The 24032-nt window shown below is 47.9% G+C and overlaps 1 protein-coding gene across 1 annotated transcript in view; it reads right to left on the reverse strand.

Moving 5' to 3' along the window:
• Positions 1–13172, reverse strand: part of ESRRB (estrogen related receptor beta) — a 161490-nt gene extending 148318 nt beyond the window's left edge. The window contains exons 1-2 of the mRNA XM_036913085.2: positions 13126–13172; positions 12647–12784 (exon numbers count right to left, since the gene is read on the reverse strand). Coding sequence (XP_036768980.2) covers positions 12647–12648 — 2 coding nt within the window. The 5' untranslated portion in view covers positions 12649–12784; positions 13126–13172. The remainder of the gene's footprint in view (positions 1–12646; positions 12785–13125) is intronic.
• Positions 13173–24032: the final 10860 nt, after the last annotated feature.

Genomic DNA, 24032 nt, shown 5'->3' on the forward strand with positions numbered 1-24032 from the left:
CCTGGGTCACTTCCATCTAGCCAGAGCCTGGGTCAAGGCCCAGACTCAGGAAACCAACAGATCCTGTGGTTCACCCTAAAACTTGTCCCATGCAGCTGGGAGCCTCCATAGAGAGTGGCCACAGTCACATCAAACAAGTCCTGTCCCCCAACACAGAACTTTCATATTCTCCCTACAAAAAGTGATGAGGGATTAGAGGCCCTAAGAACCGAAGACAGTGCCTAAGAAAGCAAGACAGACAGAAAAGCTCCCCCACTGAATTGTCTGGCTGACTTCAATGATCTAACAGGGGTTTCCAGTGTGAAAAGAAGGAAAGGGGAAGGGGGAGATGTGAAACCCCAGGAATTATATCAGGAACCATCAAACATCCTTTAGCATTTCATTGCAATGGCCAGACAGTGACCCCCAGCCGCCCCCAACCCACTGTATTCAGGAGGTGGACTACAGGCTGTGAGGGCCCCTTCAGAGGACAGAAGCCAGAGGAAAAGCAGAAGTCGGATGACCCTGTCCCCATGGAAGGTCATGGACAGGGAGATGTTACACACGGTCCAGGGAGCGCATGCTGGATTCCATCCAAGGTGGGTACGCATAACTCTGGGGGAATGTGATCAGCATTCCAAGAGCCAAGGTGGGTGGATCAAGAGGAGGTAAAGGCCACAGGAGACCGGGCAAGGAGTCCAGCCAGCTGAGGCCCCTCCTCCCTCCCTAAGAAAACTGTGTGGTGGTCGGTGCCCAGAGCAGCCGCCCAACAGGGAAAGGACACATGATGCCCCATGAGAAGTTAGGATGCTATCGGTGGTGGGAGAGGGGTGCAGACCCAGTGTCAAGTTTAAATGCAGATAAAGCTCTCAGAAAAAAAAGTCAAGAAAGATGATGTGTGGGAAGACTGTAGTGGGGAGAAAGACAAAAGGGGAAACATAAGGGGGATGGAAACACTATCAAAGGGTTGCTTGAAAGGAAGGTATGAGATCAGAAGAGGGAAGGTGATGGGGGAGCAGGCACAGCAAAGCAAGAGGGAGCAGGCACAGCAAAGCAAAAAAAGCAGGAACTGTGCTTTCTGAAAGAGCACACATCCCGGGAGTTTTAACGTCTACCCATTTTAGCCACATTCTACCAACATGGTTACCAGAATCTCTGGAGAGAATTTAAAAAATTGATTTAGGAGAAGCAAGACTGTTAGCAGTAGCAAAGGAGAGCCAAGGATGATTAACAGAAGGTTCCCTTCCTGGAAGCATCTGTGTTGTAATATTTACAATGACTTGGGGAATGAAAGCTGGTGTTATAAGATCTCTCTATGGGTCTGTTCAGGGGACACTCAACACTTCAAAGAAAATAAATAAAAATGCTAAAACTTTGAAAATGGGGTTGGACCAAATTCAATGTTTATGTAAATGATACCAAAGGGTATTGGGGTGGTTTTTATTAGCTGACTGTGTGCACTGAGCCCTGTTAGTGTATTGTGGAAGGTGACGTCAGAACATACTACTTACTACCTGGGCGACCTTAAGCAAGATGCATAACCCCAGTTTCTCTGTTTCCTTTTTTGTAAAATGAGAAGAAGAAGAATACTGACATCCTTCAGTTGTTACAAGGCTCAATAAAGATGAACTATGTAAAGTCTCTAACACATAACAGGCCTTTGATAAATGCTTCTGCCCTTCTCCCACATTCAGAAGAGCAGCTGCAGAGCTGGGATATGTGAAAAAGTCAAGAAACCAGGCAAGCACTGAACAACAATGCAAGGAAACAGGCAAGAAATGCCTAGAGGAAATGTCATACTCAGGTATCAGGTCATGGCACAGTCGACATGTGTTGAGATTATTCTCAGGGGAAAAAAGGGGCATCCTTCACAGAATGGTGCAAAAGAGCGATACTGAAGAATTTTTAAGGCTTTACATTTGTAATGTGGATCATTCATCATGTGAAAGCTGCTGGTTAAAGAAAATACAAAGTTTTAGGGGATAGAGAACAAAGCACGCCCCCAGGCTCGGTATGGAAAGGACAGAGACCCAAGACCACCTGAACTTGTGGAAGTCCAGTTCTAAGAGCCGTTGCGGGAAATTTTGGTGGAGAACTAGGAAAGGCCCGAGATCAAGGGACCAACATATATAGGAATCACTTCATAATTTTATGAAATGGCAAAGACAGAAGTGAAAAGGGGCACAAGGGATCATCAGAAATAGAGTGAGGGACTTATGGAAGAATATTTTAGAACTAAGTTGGACACAGTAAAAAGAATTGTCACATAGCGATTCATGATCAAATCAAGGCCATTTAGTAAAAAATAAAAAATCTTTACAGGGAAGCACATAGGGACCCAGGAAATGGATAAGGGATACTTTGTGCTCTGAGGTCTCTTTATTTAGTAAGTCTCCAAATGTAACATTTTAAAATTAATAGAGTATGATGGAGAGAGGGGAAAAGAGAACAGAAACGGACAGTATGGTCCTGCAGAGGACTAGGCATGGCAGTTGGGAAATGATGTCATTCCTAAAAGGTGTTTTCAGTGGGTTGGTTTTAGGCAGCTCAGTTTGAGGTTGCTAAAAGGTTTTCCAGTACACGCCATGGAGGCCTGAATCCTCACCCCTGACAACTGAGGGGAGACACAGAGGGTAGGCACTCAAGCCGTTAAGGACATTTAGTCAGGCCTGCAGCACTTCTGGAAATAGCCAGGTGGATACTGGGTTGGGGGGGTTGGCATTTACTTGTGTCATTTCTTTCATTGGTACATTCAAAGGCATGTTGGGTACTTGTCATATCTAGGCACGTGCTGGTTGATGGATCACCAGTCCCTGCCCACAGAGCCTTAATTCTGGAGGGAAAACCACCATGTAAAGAGCTATAACACAAGATGATCAGTCCTGAGTAGGACACAGGACAAGTTCAGGTTGGACCCAGAAGAGCACTTAGAGGTCACCTATTCCTTTTACAGGTAAAGAAATAGAGGCAGAGAAAAATAAAGTGGCTTGTACAACATCTCAGGCAGTGGCAGAGCTCAGACTAGAATGGGGGCTTCTGGAAGCTAATCTAAGGCTTGCTCAATATACCGCCATAAAAATCAGTTTTATTTCCATAAAGTTTTGTAGCCTCATTACAATGTCCAACTACATCAGAAGAGTGCCATATTTCAAGGTAATAGTTTTGATATTTTTAACAAATAGATTGCACAGCTTTCATTGAAATGCATCCACTTGCCTCCCCTCTGCCCCACCCCCAACCTTCAATGATTCCAGAAGTTCATCCCCAAAAATAAATGGGAAAAGAAAGCAAGATGGGAGCCTGCAGAAGCCAGAGCTAACATTGCATTTGGCAGATGGGCATAGACAATACAAAAGCCCATACCCCTTCTCTCTGGAAACTTGTGTTTCTCATTCCCATGCATGTCTATGTCTGATCCCTAGGTGACACATGGCATCTTTGCATGTTTTAAAACTTTAATACTACAGTCCTGTCTCTAGAATTTTTCTAAATACCCTTCCCTTATCAATGCTAGTGACTGCCCAAATCCACTAAGACTGCTCACTGATTAGCGGTTTGTTCTGCTGCAAAATTTCTATCACTAAAGGCAGATATCTGCGTGAAGATTCTGCATGAGCAAGAGGCCACCACCATATTTCTGTTGCCCAAGAGCAAAGCCTGAACTTGCAGGTACTAATATCTGTTGTGTGATCTTTTCCCCCTGGGCTAAAAGTGGTGCTTGGTTCACACTGGTGTCCAAAGAAGCCAGCAGATGGGCATCTGAAGGCAGAATTAACTCACGTCATTACAGGAGGGTGTTCTCAGCTGAGTGCCCTAGAGGAAATAGTAATTACAGGTTCCTTAAGATTACTCTCAGCCTGAGATGAGGAAAGAAGAGAGTCATGGATGGCTGACAACAGTAACCTTAATGAACGTGCACACGTGTGCACAAACACACAGGCTGGTCACAAGTCTAGATTCAGAACTTTCTTCTGAGACTGTGATGTCAGTTCTACAAGTCCCTTAAACTACACTAATCAGGGCCCCTTGGAGACATCAGAAATCACTCTTCCTATTCCCATTCTTCTTTCCTTGCTAAGTACTCCCTAGAGAGGCACCATCAATTATGTGGAAAACAAGCAAGCCCTGCTTGAGGAGGAATAGGTCCTATGCAGGAAATACACTCCAGTGAGTCCATGGCCTGGAGGATCCACAGGACAGCCCATCTAAACCAATTCCAGCTTTCACACCTGGACTTGCCCAGCCATCCCACCTAGGCTACAGAGAGCAGATTTCCATGAGGGGCGAAAGGCTCGGCCAGATCACCCCCAACCCCACGCAGGCATTGGGAGGACACTCACTCAGGTACAGGATATGGACATGCAGGGAATCGTGGAGGGCCGGAGTATGTCTTTAAGCCGCCCCTACAACAGCACCTTCTGCTATATTTGTAAGAAGTCCAGGAGGACATTGGTAGAACTCTAAGGTCTTTGGAAGTTTCCTTCCTCTTGGTCTTTTTTGCATGGAGTCCTAGAAAATGATTACTACAGCAAAAATGGCATCATCACCATCAACAATTAGACAGGTTATTATCTAGCAGGCACTGTTCAAGGGCCTCTATTTAGGTCTCCTTAAATCTTTACAACAACTCCATGAGGGAGGTGCTCTTATCACGTGCATTATATAAATGAGGAAATTGAGTGTGGATGGAGAGGCTGGGAAATTTGCCCAAGGTCACAGCTAGTACAAGGTAGACGTAGGTCCAGCAGTGTGGCTCTAGAGCCTGGTTAGTCACCGCCCAAACCAGTTCATGTGGGGGAATAAGTTAGTCTCAAACTGGTAAGTTCTTCCCTATTCCAAGGAATGTTTTCCCTTGGATTATTATATTCACTTCATGCCGGTCTTGTGAGGCACTCTGAGCAGGGGGAAGAAATGAAGGTAGGAGGAAGTTAGGGACACAGGTGGAGGCCCCCTTGCGCTGGCTTCTCTTCCAAACCCCAGTTGTGCCCCTCTCGTCAGAGGCCCCCAGGGGGCTTCAAGCAGGTGCTCCGGCACTGGGCTTCCCCAGGCGTGGAGGTGCCTAGATGCAACTTATGGGGTGGAAGATGGTGAGGGGAGTGTCAGGACTACAGAGGGATGAAGCTGTGGCCTCTACAAATTAAAAACAAAAATTTAAATGCAGAGTGTATGGATTAGTTTTTGAGCAAGCAGGCCTGATCAGTTTTCCACTCAACGCCCTGAGGTACTTAGAGATAAGGAGCATGAGGAAAGAGGTCACAGGAGCAAAATGATAGATAAGAGGGACTGACTGAGAATGGTAAGGACACAAAGCCGAAGAAAAGCCACGTTGCGGCCCAAGGCCTTGGAGGAAAGAGACTCCGCCTGGCTGACCCTGGTATTGATTATGTTTAGAGCATAATGTGCTGGGTCCATCATGAACAATAGTTCTAAAAGGTAAACGTTTAGAGCTGGAGGGTTTAAGAGACCACCTCCAGTCCATCAGTTTAGGATCAGGGAACCGAGGCTCTGAGAGCATGCACAGCTTATTTATCACTGATCCGGAGGTGGAACTGGGAGGGATCCACCTGTCCCTGCCTCCCCCTGGGGCTGTCCAGCCCCTCTGTTCACCAGAGCCACAGATGGAAGCAGCCCTCAACATTCAGCCTCCTTCCAGTTGACAGTTTTACCTTTCTACTTCAAAATAATTGAAGATTCACAGAGAGTCACAAAGAGAATTTCCAGGAAGGCCTGGTATACCCTTCCTCCTGCCTACCCCCAGCAGACATGTCCCTGTATGAAGCCCGAGTATTACCAGCCACGCCTGGGGTGACAGGCCTCTTACTGAGACTGATTTAGGAGGAAACAATCTATGATGCTTCTTTCTCAGCTCTTATCCTACCCCCTCGCTACCATGAACCCTAACACACACACACACACATACACACGACCTAATCAGCAATAAATTCACTCTTGAATATTGCTAGGAAAATCACTAAGCCAAGCTAATCAATTGTGTCAGCCAGCCACCAGTCCCCAAGAGATGCCTCGACTTTTCATTACTATCATTTAACCCTCAGCAGCCTAAGGTTTAGTCCCCAGTCTTCCAAAAGGGAGTAGAAATACTGTTCTGGGAAGAATCCAGTACCAAAGATGATATTCATTTCTTGCCACCTTTCAAAAGCCTTGCAGGTGCTGTTGGAAGTAGACGCTCTGGAGCACTGCAGGGGGAAGGTCTCCCTCTTATGTAGACCACCCGGGACTGGGTGGTTAAAGCAGGAGGAAAGCAAGGTCCCTGCTGAGTGCAAACAGCCAGAGGAGGACTGGAAAGGGGAGAGGGAGGGCATCCCAAGGGAGGGAAACAGTCACAGGAAGATACCAGTTTCCAAGTTAAATCTGTCATCTACTTAGGGAAGCTTCTTTATGGGACAGAATAAAAGTCCTAGGAAGATTTGTGCACATCTAAATAAAAGACATACTTTTTTTTTTCTAGACAGATGAACATGAAAACAGGAGGGACAGAGAGAGGGAAAGGGCGGGGGCAAGGACCACGATCAACGGGTCACCAGCTAATGTAGTGAGGGCAGCTGGACATTCACGATTTCAAATCACTCCTCCCACGATTAAGGGATCAGAGGTGCCCCCTCGGGAGAAGAGACTCTGTGCAATTCACTTTGCATGAATTTACTGGACACATACTATGTGCCAGGCACCACACTAGTCCCAGGGCACTTCACAGGTGAACAGTAAGGAGGCCAAAAGGGGGGCAGTGACAATTCAAGTGTTAGTTGTGTTTCCTCTGACTCTAGGAGGGAGAGCAGAGAGGAGGGAGTGAGAAGAATATGGGCACTTCGTAAGTTTGGGGGGCACTGTGAATCACATCTCCAATCCCCCAATCTCATTTCAGTCAGGAAATAAAAGGCTTCTAAGTAGGGAAAGAAAGGGAGGAGGGCTCATTACCTGCAGGATGGAGAGTCCCTACACAGAGACACACAGGAGTGTCAAAGCCCTCGGTACCCAGGGCATCCCATGACAGGCCACCTCATTGGGAACTCCGGTGAGGCCACTGGGCTCTCAGTGTCATCTGTCAAGCAGTCATGTTGAGAGAGAGGAGGACACGGCAGACATCCGCTGCTCTGAAAATGGCCCCGTTGGCTTCACAGCTAGAACTGGCCAAACTGCCCTCTGGGAAAGTAGGGTGGAGAGGGGTGCAGCAGTGACCCAGAGACCCAAGAACAAAACCGCTCGTTAGAATGCGAGCTTGACCGAGAGGGCTGGCAAAGCCATTTCTACAGAGCGGAAGAATCAGGCCTTCCATCCCTGAAGTCGGTCTGGTGTGCAGAGCCCGGTGCCCATCCTCTGCTCTCCTGCAGAGGTTCAAAAGCCCCAGTTCCTTTCAGGTTGGAGGGTTTCCTGATATGCCTTGATCTCTGGTTTTCTCATGGAATAGCTTGTTGAAGGATGAAGCTGGAAATCTTGCTGACACAGGACTTGGTCACAAACATTTAGGAAAATAGCTTGTTACAGATTGAATGTGTTCCCCCAAAATTCATCTGATGAAGCCTAACCTCCAACAGGATGGTATTAGGAGGTGGGGCTTTGCGGGGGTGAGGAGATTTAGATGAGAACATGGAGGTGGGGCCCCCCTGACGGAACCGGTGTCCCTGTAAGAGGAGGAGGAGCCCAGAGCTCTTGCTTTCCCCTCTATGTGAAGACACCTGGCAGAGGGTCATCGCCAGAACCCAGCCATTCTGGCACCCTGACCTGGGACTTGCAGACTCCAGAACTGTGAGAATACTAAACGTCTGTTGCTCAAGCCCCCTGGCCTCTGGTATAATCAGCTCGAGCTGATGACGATGTAACTCCTCAGTGGGTGGCCTAGAAGTCTGTCTTCAGTTCTTCAGTGCTGTCACACAACGTGTGCAGAAATGACTGCTCGGTGCTGAGCAAATGAAGTGCTAGCACTTCGCATGCATTTCATTTTCCCAAGAACCCTATAAGGTAGGTTCTATAATTATCCCCAGTTAGCAGATGGGAATATTGAAACCTGAAGGGGCTAAATAGCTCAAGTCTTAGAGCTGAGAAAAGGTGGTGCCAGGGCTTAAACCCCGGCTGTGTGACTCAGAGTGCATGCTCTTAGCCGGGCTCCGTGCCACCCGTGAGAGGCTCTCCTTAGGCCAAGAGGGCAGGAATGCCCAACAGTGAGCTGGCCTTACAAAGGGGAATGAAACGTGCTCCCTGTTCTGGCGAGTTGCGAGTCCAGTGAGGGAGACCCACAGAAACAATCACCCTTAAAGGACGAATGTAATAATGGGGTCTGGAGATCAGATGGGGGCGTTAAGGAGATGCCAACATGAAGGCAGGTTTTACAGAAAAGCGGACGTAGACGTGTCCTAAATGCCACCTTGACATGAGGAAGGGCAAATGCAAGAGGACTCGCAGGCCAATGAGCATGAAGAACTAAGAGAAAGAACAGTGCCCAGGTCAGGGGACAAAAAGCCAGAGGTCCCCACAGAGAGAAAGTCAGCTGTCTGGAGCCTCCACTGACCTCATGGAGCAGGAAAAAAGGTGCAAGTGAAAGGACTAGAAACTGCTCACTTGGTTGGTGGCAGGAAAAAAGACAAGTGTCCACAGAGCATTCAGAACTCTCCTGTCTCAGGGCGTCCTGCCCTTGCTTTCCAAGCTGGGGAAGGAAACTGTAGGCCAGGAGAGCCAGGCCCCGTGTAGGTAGCCAGATGGCTCTGACATCCCCTCTCCTCTGCTGTGCCCCCGAGACCGAGGGGGGAGCCCAGCCGGGCCTGGAGAGAACTTAGACTCCTGACCTCAGCTTTCCTTGGCGTTGCTCGGCCTTGGCCAAGCTGCTCCTTGCCTCCTATGGCTGGACATTGGGGGGCTCTCCACCTTTCTCCTGGCCACGCTGAACCAGATGGGCTTCGAGGTCCTCCCACGCAGAGAGCAGGGCAGGGGGAACCAAGGGACCCAGGCCCATCACAGAGCACAAGGGGAGAGAGGGGCCTGTGGAGGCCAGCCCTCAGCGTCCCAGGGGTCGGACTGGGGTGGGGGCGCATCCTCCCCGCCAGCTCCACCAGGCAGCAGGGGGAACCCTCAGCTGCTGGTAAATTGAGCCATACTCCTGTCTCCAAGTTTTCACCCCTGGACTGGAGGGGGAGAATTGATTTGGGGAGTTGAAGGCACATTTCCCCTCTAGGCCCTTGGTGAACAGGGGATCCGCATCTGCTAAGGGGGCTTTTTTCCTGAACACATCAGCTGACTGGCTTGAGAGCTTCTGCCACCGTTTCCATTTTCACTTTGTGAAATGATTCCCCTCTCTGTTGCCTCCTTCCACTTTCCCGAAGTTGTACAGCAGCCTGAAAATGCTGATGGCTTAACTGGTTTAATTTTTTTCCCCAGCAGCCCTGAGGGGTTTTAACTCTTTCCTCCTGCAGAAGCCCTGCTTTTGGAGTTGAATGTTTAAACTCGCACTGGGAGACTCATAAATATTCGGAGTCACTCTCTCCCTCTCTGTTTGATTAGGAAATGAGCCTTTAACTCAATGTAATCCCCAAGCCATTAACAAAAAAGCCCTCAACAGCTCCACTATTAGAATTTCACTCTTAACCCGCTGAGGATTGAATTAGATTAACATAACTACCCACAATCTGAGTTTATTTTCTGTGCCAGATAGAAATGTGTTTTTCAGGGAAGGCGAGAAGAGGGAGGGAAGAGAGGAGGGAGACAGAGCAAGCTGGAGGATAATGAAATGTAAAAATAGAGATAAGAAAAAGATGGACAGATACACTGTAGAAAAGAAGTGTTGGAGGGAAAGAGCTGTGTATGGTCTTTGGTGTAAAAATCCAGCCAGCTGCCATATTTTATTTACTGGGCTTTTGGAGAGACCTCAGCTATGTAGAATTGTTTAAATTAGGAGAGTGCTTTCCAGGTATTTGTGATTCCTTCTTCCTCGAGATTGATGGTCCTGCACCTGAGCCTGCTGTATTCCAAAGCACCTGCTCATTGGCTCCACTGTCCCCACTTTAGAGGAGGTTGGGCTGGGTTTCCACGCACTGGAGGGAGGGGGATGCATAAAACAACAGTGTGTGCACACAGGCGACCGTACGTTTACATCCAGAGAAATAAAACAGCAAGAATGGAATAGGTTAGATTTTGCAGACACGAAGTCACAGACAGCTCCGTGACCAATTGCATTTAAGAAATCAGTTTAGAAAAAAAAAATGAGTTTGATGTGAGCTCCGTCCACATAAATTAATCGTTATTGAAGCAGAAACTAAGTAATCAGAGGCTGCCTTATGCAAATGCACTGTTTCCCCCAACTGTGTCTCTAGACCTAAGCCCCAAAGGAAAAACCACAATCTGAACTTGAGGGTGAAAGCGAGGCCCTCCATCACACCATCAAACAAGGCCCCATCCCAACTAAAAGCACCCACAGATAGCCAAAGGAATGAGCAGTTCCAGCAAATATTCTTCTCTCTCAACCATTAACGCTAATGATAACATAGGACTGGTTCAGAAATACAGGCATCTTTCCCACTGCATTTAATCACAGGCCAGCAGGCTCTGGTGTGCATCTTGAGAAGGGGAGGGAACAGTTTGCTCTTGGATTTAAAAGATTAAAAAACATGCCACACTTTTCTCTAAAAAGCCATTGTGATCTGAAAGTCCTCTGACAGAAGTTCAGTTTGCATTGCAAACAGCTGACTGCTGCAATTTCTGAATGCGATGTCTCAATGCAAGTTCAGTCACTTGATTCACTCAGGCTTAATTAACAACAGCCCACCAAATCTCATTTAAGCATTATTGTGGCAAACCTTAGTAGGATATGTTTATCAAGATAGAATCCTTGGAATAGAAAAAAAAAAGTTACATATAGATAATACACTCAACTCCTATTTAATTTTTTCTTGATTTCTTGGGCTTTATTTTCCATACTAGTTTTTTGGGTAGGTGGGGGGAATGTAGTTGATACACAACATTATATCGGTTTCAGAGGCACAACATAGTGATTTGATAATTATTACATTATTAAATGCTCACCACAGTAAGTGTAGTTACCTCTTGCCATACTAGGTTTTAAATACTGACATTTCCCCTCATTTTACACCCAACTCCTATTCTGAATTTCTCCACCAATCAATGTGGTCTTACTACCTGAACATGTGAATTCCAATTTTTATTCCTTCCTGATCCCCATTCTCCCCTGCCAAATAATAAATGAATGGACTAAAGACATTAGTAACCCATAGTAAAACACAGATGGAAATAAAGGACCAAGAGGCAGAAGTTAAAATTTCATAAAGGTCAAAACAAAAATGAGATCAAACTGCCTCTTTAAACATATGTGTGTGTCCATATTATTTAACTTTCACCCAGTTACATTTATTGTTAAAACTATTTTGTTTTTAATCAAAACTAATCCAGACCTATCTGGTTTGTTTAGGGCTTTTAAGTTGTTGGAAAGATTATTTCTTTGTTAGGATATTGTCTTCCCAAACAAATCAAGAAGTAGTCCTTAGCAATATCGCATATAGTAACCACGTGTTAGTAAGTAGAAAGCCAGGCATTATTAGGTTCATTAAAAAATGAGAGACATTTTAAAAGTTGTGTTTAATACACATTAAGTATCACTCATTCTTTTTCTCCAACATTTAGGGCTACTATTCCTTTGTAAATAATACATAGCAGATTTCCCTAAGTGCAGGAGTTTTAGTTAATACTATGCATTATCCAGCAACTGAAGTCTCAGATCTTCACAGGAAGCTTGTAGCATGTTGGCTGTGTGGACCGCTGGACAATATCTAGGGAGTGCCATCTCTGGGAGCCACCCATGTGCCCACAAGAGCCTGCTCCCTGTTTGTCTGGAACAAGCCCGGCTTTGACAAGAATTGAGATATTACATCTCTTCCTTTGGGAAGGATACAGTGATGCATCAACAACATGCCACACCAGGCCTGGACCTTTCAGAGACTCCTCCTCCCCCACCCTCCACCCAAATTCCCCTTTCAGGATGAAGAAAACACACCAAATGAGTGAACCAACAAAGCCTTCAAGGCAAGGCAAATTGTCAGCTCTTGACAACTCAAAGCAAACTCATTCCATGGGGCAAAAATAAAAAAGTCATTTTTCTTTGAAGTCCTATAGGAAAAGCTGGTCACTGGGACTGTCACGACTCCCCCTTGAATCTGGAAGCTCCCTGCTTGAGCTCCAATCCATCACCACCTGTCTTGCGTGAACTGGGTCTTCCCTCTGTAACCTTCCCAGCTTACCCAACGCTGGGGCTGCCAGCAAATAAAAGTTTTCATGCTGGGAGACATAACCACCCTGCTGAGCCGCTTGTAAACTTTCCCTTGCCCTTTTGATTTACTTACTTTTTCTCAGTGAAAACAAATAAAAATAAAAGGGAACTCACAGATTCCAAAGGAGTTTGTGGAACCAGCCCACCTAGCCATTCCCCGTCCCTCTGACCTTCCCACAGCAGTCTGCAGAAGGCAACACTTCCCTCTCAGCCACGCAGAGATGCTCTAAGTGCCGGAAACCAGGATAAAAGAGCAGGCGTGGGGAGATATTTTTATCCATTAAAAAAAGGGAGCGAGAAAGAGAGAATGGGGGTGTGTAGCAAAAAAGGACAGCAAGGCACAGGGCAGTCTGGGGCAGAGAGAAGAAGTTGGTTACTCACATGCTCGGGCCGGCGGAGGGCAGGGGCTGGCGTGGGATGGTCTACCCCGCAGGTGTTTCCAGTTGCTCAGCTCCTCCGGCACCAGCTGACAGTCCCTTGTCTGTGTCTCTTTGTGACTAAGGACACAGTACTCCCAACCTATAAATAGATCCCGACTCCGTGATTGATATAACAGGCAGCTGACAAAAAAAAAAAAATCCTATAACCATAACCAGGTCTTAAACAAAACAGCAAAAAGCTCTAACTTTCAACTCCATGGAGCCCTGGGCAGACTACACAGCCACTGATGGACACAGGGAGGGGGGGAAAGGAAAATATACAATAAATGGGAGAAGGCAATGGGGGACGACAACAAAAGGGGAAAGCATGGAAGTTACTTCTCTAGTGGTGGAGCAGTCAGTGGGGCCAGGGGAGAGCCGCTGAAAGCGGGTGGGCAGGGAGAGCAGGGGGAGGAGCCGCGGCCGAGGGCCCAGCCTGACCTGTGAAGGAGAGGCCCCCGGATCCGGATCCGGAGCCTGTGTCCCTGTCAGGGCTGGAGTCAGAGTCCTGACCTGGGAGCTGTCGTCAGTGTGAGCGCTTTCCACGAAAGTTTCCATCCCAGCTGCCAGATCAGGAGGAAGGGAGGGAGCAGACAGCTTTCTGAGCTCAGGGGCCAGACAGGCTTCTTGGGGGACCTGCAGAGGACCCCTGGAGGGAGCGAGGATGTACAGGTGAGGGGCTGGGACAGAGTCGGGAGTCACCTGTGCCTGGTAGGTGGGCTCAGTGGGCCCAGTGGCTGCACAAAATGGGTTTTAAAAGGCCAGGGGGTGACAAGCCCATCAGAAGAATTGCCCAAGGTTGAAAGGCCCTGGGGGTGTTGGTGTCTCGGCTTTTTTCTAGAAGGATTTCCAAAGAGACCAAATTGTTTGAAGAAAGTTTCTTCTTGGGGAAATGAGCCCCACTCATTGGGATACTGAAGGAACTTTGGGATACTGAGAAACCAAGTTACACAAAAGTTCTGCAAAGTTGGGGAAGCCTCCCTGGGAAAGCTGAGCTCTGGGGCAAAATTTCCAGAGGATGGAAGAGTCATGGAGAGATGGCAGAAGTACGGGCTGTTCAACAATTAACCAGGAGAGTGAGCACCCTGGGGACCCTCATCCTGCCACGGGGAGGCCACCTGCTTCGACCACACAAGGGTCAGCCACCTCGCACTGGGTAATGGGCACACTGATTTAGGCAGAATTTCAGGGGAGGTTCCCCCTCCTAGAGGGGTCATGAGACCAGCCCCTTGCTGGTGCAGTAAAGAATAAGTACTTTATAATCCTTGAAACTCCTTGATCCCCAAATTTTTAAATGAAGTTAAATTTCCTCTTCATGTTTGATCTAATGTTTTATGATCCAGGTTAACAGAAACTATGAGGATGGGGAAGTACCCAGGCTGCTCAAGTCAAACCCTATTTAATATGTAGACTGCCACTGGAATGTAAGCTCCACATGGGGAGGACCATGTGTTTGCCTTATTCACCATTGCGTCCCCAAGTGCAGCCATGAGACCTGAAACTTCCCTGAGTATGGACTGACGAACTGAGTGAATAATGCATGATGCCTAAGATACCCCACGGGAGAGTCACTCCTTGGGACTAAGACCCTCTTTGCAGAAATGTCTGTGTAATGAGAGTGTCCCTAGGAAGGAAGGGAGTTGGGAGTGGGACTTCGGGCAGGAATAGTCTGATGGTCCCATCATTTACCCCAAATTTCATCTGAGAACCATGGTGCTCTGGGTAGCAGGCCAGTGTGGCCACCAAGCACCTCCCTGTAATCAGGCCTGGCCACACATGGGATTCTTGCCGAGTTTTGTGGCTCCAAGAGCAGATAATCCTGCCAAGAGGCAGAGCCCTAGAGAAGTTCCTGTGAGGACTGGGGCTGTTGCCACTTCAGCACGCATTCAACCATGGACTCCTTTGTAGTGGGAAACCTTTCTTCTCTGATGCAAAGCAAGGACTTTCATTCATTATTGCCTCCTCCTTAAATTCTCCAGCTGTGACCACTTGGATTCTTGCTGACCCCTCCCTGATTTCTGGCAGAAATCATACTTGAGTCTTTCTGCAGCCACAGCCACTAGCAGTGTCTGGTCTGGAGTAACCCTCAGTGAATGGGTTGAGCCAAGCCACTCCTTCTGGAAGGCATCCTCCTAGGGATTGCTTAGAGAGATTGTCCACATCTCTTAGAGAGCCCTGTGGGACCTTGCATTTGGCTTTTTCCCTCTAATTTGAGTTCTCAATCACTCCGACGTCTCAGTCTCATCTCTCCCAACTGAACTAACCTTGGTGTTTCTCCCTGTAAGTGGCCCTGTGGGCTAACAGGGGGCCCACTGATAACTAGTGGGCATCCCTCTGATCACACAAGGTCCCCTTGAAATGCTGGTCATCATCTTGAGACCACAGGCCTTTGCTTCCAGGAGCTTCTCAGGCCAGGCCCCCTGGGCCACTCAGAGCAGAGGCACACACATAGATACACACCCCTGGCAGTTAAAACATGGAGTCTAGGCTGGGACTCCCAGGGTTGGAATCTTGCCCCTTCCACTTACTATCGGTCAGGAAGCTAGTGAAATCCCCTAAATTTCTCTGTGCTGTTTCCCTACCCACAATGTGGAAATTCTAAGGGTCTACCTCCTAAGACTGTCAGAGGACAAAATGACTCAATGCAAAGGGGATGCTTACTATAGTGTCTGGTGCATGGAGAGTCCTTACTAAATGCTCCAAGTAGCATTTCCAGCCCCTGCACACACCCCTGCACTTACTCTGGAGGTGGCTTCTGCCCACCAGAGCCACATTATTCAAGCTGGCTTCAGTTCTTCCCCAAACACTAGACGTGAGCCTCCTGGCCTGCAGATCAATGACTGGGAGTCTCCACTCTGTGCCAGCTGCTACACATGGGCCCATCATCACTTCCTCACCACAAACCTACGGGCAGGACTCTCGTTCCCTTACGCTAGATTGCTAGGGCTGTAGCAAAGTACCAAAACCTTAGTGGCTTTGAACAGCAGGAATGTATTGTCTCCTAGGTCTGGAAGCTAGGAGTCCAAGATCACGATGTTGGCAGGGTGGCATCCAGCTGAGGGGATGAGGGAGAATCTGTCCCAGGCCTCCCTCCGAGCCTCTGGTGGTTTGCTGGGGAACTCTGGCGTCCCTTGATTTATAGATCTCTGCCTTCATGTTCACATGGCATTCTTCCTGTGTGTCTTTGTGTCCAAGTTCCCTCCCTTCCTAAGGACACAGTCGTTCTGGATTAGGGCCTCCCTAATGACTTCTTAAATTGATCATCTGCAAAGACCTTGTTTTCAAGTAAGTTTACATTCATAGGTTGCAGGGGTTAGGACTCCAACATCAGCCTATAACATCTCCTGTTACGGAAGAAGCAACTGAAGGCTCAGGAGGCCTTGCATCTGTATGAGACAGCTGAGTGAGTGTCACCTTGGAAGAGACAGGGGCAGAGGGACGTGAGGCCTTGACAGCCCCTCTCTGTGCTGTAGGGGTGCTGGCTCTTGCACTGGCTCAGTGCCATGGGACTCCATTTGGCTTGCTCCAGCATCATTAGTCCCAGCACATCAAGGTGACTTTACACTGTTTACAAGGGCCCCTGAAGGTACAGTCACCCCTGCCCCCACCAGCTTATCAAGTCATTTACCTTGCAGAGTTCCCTAACAGGCCTGCTACCAGGAGGGTGAGCAGGGACCTGCAGCCCAGGAAGGGCCTGCATTCATTTCCTCTGGGAGGAAAAAGCTATGTGCTTGGGAACAGACTGAAATACAACACACTGATGCAGCAAGGCTGTTAACCATCCTTCTGGGACATGGGAGACAGGGAACGGGCATGGTGGATACCAGCTCTGGTGGGGCTGGGGACACTGCCAGGGCTTCCCTCTAGAGGGTGCTCTATGGGGATTGGTGTGGGGATAACACAGTTAGAGGCTGGTGACATCTCACACAGGAGGAGCAGTCAGACCCCATCCTCGGTGGTCAGGCCTGAAAGGCAGTGCTCCCACTGAAATAAATACTCTTTCAGCTCCCTCTCTAAACTTGCTCCCCCACCCCAATGGTCCCCCCAGGACACAAAACACCTCTTGACCAGGAATCCAGTTTGCCAGGGAACCACCAGCCCCAGCAATTTGACAAATGCCTGCAACCCCCTCTGGAGATCCTATACTATTGTCTCAGGGGAAGGGGAGGTGTGGGAATGAGAATAACAGGGGACTTAAGGTGGGGCCGAGGCCTGATTTCTTCCATTCCTTTACCTTAGGACATCCCAGCCTGCTGTCCACCTGCCTACACAACATCCTATCAGCAAGCTGTACCTGCCAGGTACGTTCCTAGCTCTACTACCTCTTACCTGATTTCTATTCACCCTTCAAGGTCCAGTTCAAGTGTGACATCCTACGTGGGTCCTGACTGCAGATCCCCCCACCTCCACTCCATCTCATTGAGCCCCTGCCACATCCCATTTCGCCTTGAGTGCCTGCTGTCTTCTCACATGCATTTACCAAGTGCTACCACAAGGCAATAATAACGGATGAAGACACCATGAACCCAGCGCCTACTGCGTGCTAGGGTCTGTGTAAAGCACCTGCTCTACATTGCCTTCTTTAATTCTTACAATTACCCTGACAGGCAAGGATTGCTTTCCCCGCTCATCATCCAGGAAGCTGGCAATCGGAGAGGTGCAGAGACTTGCCTGAGTTGCACAGTGGGCAAGAGGTAGAGGCAGGATTTGACCCCCATCTACCAGAACTGAAAGCCCATGCTCCTAGGCACTGTTCAACCATCTCTGTGATGGCCCCCAACCCGCATGGTTCTCTGTGTTCCTCAGGATAAAATCCTAGTCCTTTGCCTGGCTCTGACCTATATTTAATAATTCTGCTCTGGCCTGTATTCTTGGTCACATCTCTCGCCATGCCCCGCCATGTGGAGCTTTTTCCTGTACAGTATTGCTTTATCTTTCATACCTCTGCCCAGAATGCAGCATTTGGCCTTCAAAGCCCAGCTCCAATGTCACCTCCTCTGGAAGCCTCTCTCTGTTTCAGCCACTCCTTCCCTGTACACACACAGGACTGTGTGACACTCTGCTCTGGCACTTATCACACAGTATTATAAATATTTGTTCACCATCTGCCTGCAACCCTGGGATACAGCTCCTACTAGAAGATGAGGACTTGCTTTTTGCATATTTATATCATCCTCCATCCCACTATCAACCAATGCCTATCCTGGTCCTGACATTTACTAGGTGACCAATAAATGTTCATTGAATGAATGAATGAATGAAAGCTAATGAATTAGAAACTATAAAGTAAAAGGTGAAGAGTGAGGTAAGAGATCAATACAGGCTGAGTGGGGAATGGTCCCCAGGGCCGCAGGCTGAGAAGGTTGTGCACTCCACAGTCCCAGGAGGCACTATCAGTGGCCGTCCACGGGAACTCCTTAGAATCATGCAGGGTGTATGCAGCAGCTCCATAAAGAGAACAGACTCAAGAAGGCACAGCCCTCCCCAGACCTCGTCCCTCTACCTGGCTGGCTGGAAATTGGAAGGGGCTTTGGGAAAAGGGAACCTAGATGAGACTTAGAGGAGTTTGAGCAGGTCAGTGCAATGGGGGATTGTCTTCCCCACTGCACTTGGTGGCTTGCTGGCCCATCACATAATGCACGGGCTGAAGATGCCACCTGCTTTCCCAGCCTCCCTTGCAGTTAGAGGTTGCCACGTGTCCCAGTCAGAGAATGAGACTTAAGGGGGAGTCTGTCAGGGGAGAAGGGACATGTGGGCAATATTTTCCTCCATGATAAAGAGAGAGATAGGGAAAGAGCCACAGAAACCATCTTGCAACTATGAAGAAAGAAGCGTGGGGAAGAAAAGTCAGCATGCGGAGGATGGCAGGGCACTAGGAGGAAGAAGGCAGGGAAGGGTCTTCAGTGGCATCGCTGACCTGCTGAGCCAAGACCAACTCTGGAAGCACATACTTCTTGCTATAGGAGGTGCTGTGTGCTTATATTGCTTAAATTACTCTTAGTTCTTTGTCATTACTTACATCCCAAAGCATTCTAATGGATGTATCAGGGAGTGTGGGTCATGCTAAATATGGCAATACAAGCTGGGACCAGCCATTTAATGTAAACTGGATGTAAAATAGTAGGAAAGCCCTGAGACCACACAGGGTAAGAGTCTCTACATGCAAACATTGGTAGAATAATGTCAATGGTATGAACTCAATTTCCTATTTTCAGTTATTCCATTTCTCCCTGACTTAAGTATGAAGTTGGCACTGTCTCCCCTTAGCTATAGTCCACCTCCCCCTCCAAAAATCTGGTCAGTCGTTGGACTAGAAAAGAACCCTGCATATTTTGTAGCACTTTACAACATGATTTTCCACTAGTTAGGTCACAGGAGCCCCTAGACAGCTGGAATAGGGTGAGGAAACAACAGACAAGTGGTGGCAGTGAAGGCCCCCCTCTTTCTCCAAATCAGTTGAGCGGTACAAGTGCATTTCCCGGAGGCTCCTTCTGCACCCGAGCACTTGTTAAGGGCCCGGCTCTAAGCACTTTGTGTTAACTCATCTGCTCCTCGTAGAAACCCTAGGAGGTGCAGATACCATTCTCAGCCCCATACAGGTGAGGAAACTGAGGCAGAGAGAGGTCCTGTAATAGTCCCACCTTGAACAAGATACAGCTGGGGGATGAACCAAGAGAGTCCCACTCCCACCACAACCTGCTCACCCAGTGTTGTCTTTTCCAGGGATGAAAATAAAGCTTGGTTCTAGTTTATCTGTCTCCCCCCAGGAAGAACCACAGAGCTTTGGGAAGCACTAAGCAGCCCTCTGGCGTGTCTGGCCTTTACGTAAGTGTTGGGCGTCTCTCTGCCAGCTAACTCCAGGATCCAGACTGTTCCAACTGGGCTTCCTTCTCAGCACTGACACCCACGGGGTAGGGGTGAGGGCTGGGGCCACATCACCACCATGAGGACTACATGAGGCTTACTTAATAAATAACCGGGAACTCCACAATCTTTCCCCATAGATTGCTTGGTATTCGCCTTCAGTAGATTCAGAAGTAATTAAATTACCACGCAACCAGCCTGCAAGTCTCAGGAAAAGACCTGAACTAAAATAAAGCCTTACGAATTCAGACAAGTGGGGGGAGGGATGGGGGAAAGCCAGAAGGAACTGTGGCTTTCCTTTTAAAAGAAACATATTTTTTACATTTCCAGCACTTACAGTAAATCACACTAAACATTAATAGCAGCCAAATGGAGTTCTTGCTGAGTTTGTGTGAATGAATAAATAAAACTAATTTTAATTAGCATATTCCTTGTATCCAAATATCTTCTCTTAATACTCTTTGGAGAGCTTGTTGTCTGAAGGTTAAACATTCATTCCTGCATCCGACAGGCATTGTGGAGAATCATTGTTGAGATTCTACAGTGTGCTACTGTGGTCTCTGAGCTAGAAGCTGAGGACAAAGAGAGGAACGAGATTCAGAGGAGGTCTTGGAAGAATCTATATATGCAAACAAATGGACTATTACAACAGGCTCAGATTTATTAGGAATATATAAGCAATGCAATGAGTGACCATGATCCATGGAACAACTGGCTCTTCCCAGGAGAAGGTGGAGGCCAGCTTCTCTGGGAGGGTGATATTTGAGCTGGGTTTTGAAGGATGAATGAGGGTCTGCCAGTGAGGCCAAGGAGAAAGGCAAGGGCCAGAGAGTCACTCAGGGGCCTGGCGGTGAGGCTCAGGAGCTGCGGCTCATGAAGTTTTTTTTAAGAAACAAAATTTTACATCAAGACAGACACTGCTCATCAGGTTCCAGAGCAGACGCCCCTCGCCTTTCTGGCAGGGGCTCTGCCTGTCCTTACAGCATCTCACATAATTTGAAGTCACTTCGTTGATCTGTTGATTCATCCCTTGTTGTAAGGCCATCTCCATAAAAGAGACACCTGGGATGTCTTATTTACCATGGGCCCTCTGTAGCTGACCTATATTAGGTGCTCAATAATATCTGTACAAGAAAAGAGAGAGGAAAGGAGGGACAGAGGAGGAACTTAGCAGAAGAAGGGACCACAATCTGGTTTAATTCTGCAAATACCCTTTGAGCACCTCTAACCTGCAAGGCTCTGTGGGAGGCACAGGACAGAGCATGTGCCCCAGGATCTTGCCCTCAAAGAATACCTGCTGCTCCTAGGAGCCAGCCCTGGGTGGGGTGGTTTAGGGCATCTCTGGCAGATTGGAGAAGTCTAGCCCTGGTCGGGCCCCTGGGGCTGGAGATGAGGGTATCAAAGCCCCTGTGAGGCAGTGCTAGCAGAGGCTAGGCTCGTGGCAGGACTGCGGTGGGACTGGAACCACACGATGTAACCAAGGAGACCAAGCAAGGTGAAAGTGTTACAGGCAAATAAAAGAAATTGACATTCAGGAAAGGTGACAAGTTACTCATTAAACCATGGAATGGGAGAGGGCCGAACCTCCCCCACAGCGTAGCCCCAAAGACCTGCTTTTGTGCTCTGCCTGTGGAAGAAAGTCTGGCCCTTTCAGACGTTACCGTTTGCCTTCCTGGTACCACTGGGATGAGGCTTTGGGCTGGGGGTGTGAGGACTTGGTGGCAAGGGACTTAGGAAGAAGAGCCAACCCTGGCTCAGGACCCTGACTGACTGCCCTTCCCTGCCAGCCCTCTGAGCATTCACTGAGCAAGTGCTGAATGAGCACCTGCTGTGAGCCAGGCGTTGGGCTAAGGACCATGGATAAACAAGCCTGGCTAAGAAAGCAAGCGTGAAAAGCTGAACAACAATACCCCACCATACATACTAAAGCAGAGGTAGGACAGAGTGCCTTGTTTACTCAGAGGACTCGAGTTCAATGGTTGAAAGAGGAAATGGGATATTTGAGGTAGGTTTTGAAGACTGAAGAGGAGATTGCAGGCCTAGAGGCAAGCAAGAGTTGTTTTCCAGGTAGACAAACAAAAAAAATGATAAAAGACCCTGGCATGCCCAGAAAAGGAGGGAGAGGGAGGGAGGTGCAGAAGCTACTCCCCATGCCTGAAATGCTCAGCCTTGCCTGGCAGGCTCCTTCTTGTTATTTAGATTTCAGCTTCATGGCCACCTCCTGTGGGAGACTTTCCTGGCTCCCCACCTGTCAGAGTGTTTGTAACTTACTTGTAAAGACCCCAGCATATAGTGTGAGGTTGTATGTGTGTGACTTAGGTTCACCTATAACCCAAGGGCTGCTAGCATTTCAATCAAGAATGCACAGCTCAGGGTGAGGGTAGGTCATTAACTAGGAGGCTCATGGTTAGAGCCTTTGGTATTTTGTGTCTAGATCAATGGGCAACATTTGGCTAAGTAGCATAGTGAATGTCTGCAGTGGATTTTTATTGGTAAATTAGAAAGGAGTCCTACTGTGACATTTTCAAGACCTGTGTGAGAGGGTACCCTCACACCATCACCCCGCTGCCCATTTGAGCTCGCCTGCATCTGAGGTGGCCAGCGTCCGACACTTGGCCACCTTCCACCTCAAGCACCTATTATGTCGTTTCTCTTTTCTGTGTGACTCCTATCTCTGCAACCAATGGAGCTCACTTTGCTAAAAGCGGTCCAACCAGGAGCGTTAATGCCCCCAGGGGCAATTTTCAGCTGATAGGAGATCAGAGTCCTTGTATAAATACCTGTCTCTCAGTCCTTTGGTGGAGAGATTCCGATGTTTGCTCTACATGGTGTCTCAGAGGGTCCCCAGATGGGATAAGGTCCCACCGCTCACAGCAATAACTACCTCCTTAGCAAACCCTGTGCTGTCTTTTCTCTTTCCTGTTTTGCTTTCCCCACTCCCTTACTAATGCTTCCTGAAATCATCTTTGAAATAACAGAGCTGTACCCAAGGCTGGTCTCAAGGTCTACTTATAGGAGAACCCAATCTAAGCAAGCTGGGCTAGCTGAAACATTTGGAAACATTCTTCCTTTGTATGCAGAGTATAAGAATCCAGTGGAGTCTGTAGATTTTACCCACTGTGGTGATGCTCTAAGCCAAATCCCACATGGCTCTATTATTAGCCAGCTGTGAATTCTGGAAGATTCTGGTTGTTGGTGGGCTATCAGGGCAGTAAAAATTCTTTCTTGGGAATCTTGATGTTTGTTGGAGCACTTGCAGATGGAGACTTGGGATTTCCTGAAGCTTATAGAACAAGTGTATGAACTGGATTTGTGCTTACCTCCTGGTAGAAGTTTAGTTCAGGTGTGTCTCTACGAGGGTGTAATTTGGTCTGCAATTGCCTCTCTTCTAACATGGCTGTGAAATTGTGGGGAGTAGTTAACACTCATCCTCTTCAAACTCTTTCAGCCACTCCCATTAATCAACCAAAAATAACCTAACATTTGTTATTGACCAAATTGGCTAATTCTGCTTAGCCACACAGCCTAAAGTAGACTCCCACTAGCATTCATAATCTTACATTAATTCCCCAAATGGCACTCATTGGTTTCTTTAAAAAGTATTATTCTTTTTATTTATCTGTTGTTTTCTGTTCTCCATATCCTCTCCAACCTGGGCCCTTAATGAAAGGTAAGCTCCATATAGTGTTTATCTCTGTCTCTCCCAACACACGCAACAGTGCCTAGTACTTAGGACAACACCTAGCTCGACAAGTGCTCTGTTACATGTTGAAGAGTGACAGCAGGTACAACTGAAGCCAAATAATTCTAAAGATGGGAGTTTGCACATTACTCCTCAAGCCTGTGATTTAGGCTGTGAGGCCATGGACACCTCTGAGAATCTGAATAGAGCTATGAGCTACTGCCTTCTCCAGAAAAAAAATAATGCACACATTATGATACACAAAATCACACCTGTGATTTCAGGGAAGTCATAGATCCCAGGTTCAAAATTCCTGCTTCTAGCCATGTGCAAGCCAAAAAAGGCTTTTAAACAGGTGCTCAACAAATCCACTTTTGTTTTTTTAAAAAGATAATTCTAGTGGTCACATAATAATGAAAGAGAAGAGAGTAGGAGGCAGGGAGGGCAGTAGAAGGCCTTGAGAGAGGCCAAGAGGAAGAGGACGTGGGTGTAGATTTAGGAAGCGCTAAGGGGATGGCAAGGAATGGTGATTTGGGGAAAACATTTCTGAAGTACAGTTTGTAAGGTTTGGTAACTGACCAGGTGGTGGAGGTGAGAGACGGAGAAGAGGCAAGCTAGCTGTGAGAGTTCTGATGCTGGTGGATGGTGACAGCCTGACCAAGGCGGCAATGGGCACCCCCCCTACCTGTCGTGAGGGGAAGCAGGAGCCTGGCCTCCAGGACCGAGTCATAACTGCAGATGTTGGCCTCCCCTCAGGCTGCCCTGCAGTTCCTGAAACAGCCTGAACCAAAGAGCATGGGCA

Source organism: Manis pentadactyla, chromosome 11 (genome assembly GCF_030020395.1).
Source record: "Manis pentadactyla isolate mManPen7 chromosome 11, mManPen7.hap1, whole genome shotgun sequence".
Taxonomy (NCBI): Eukaryota; Metazoa; Chordata; class Mammalia; order Pholidota; family Manidae; genus Manis; species Manis pentadactyla.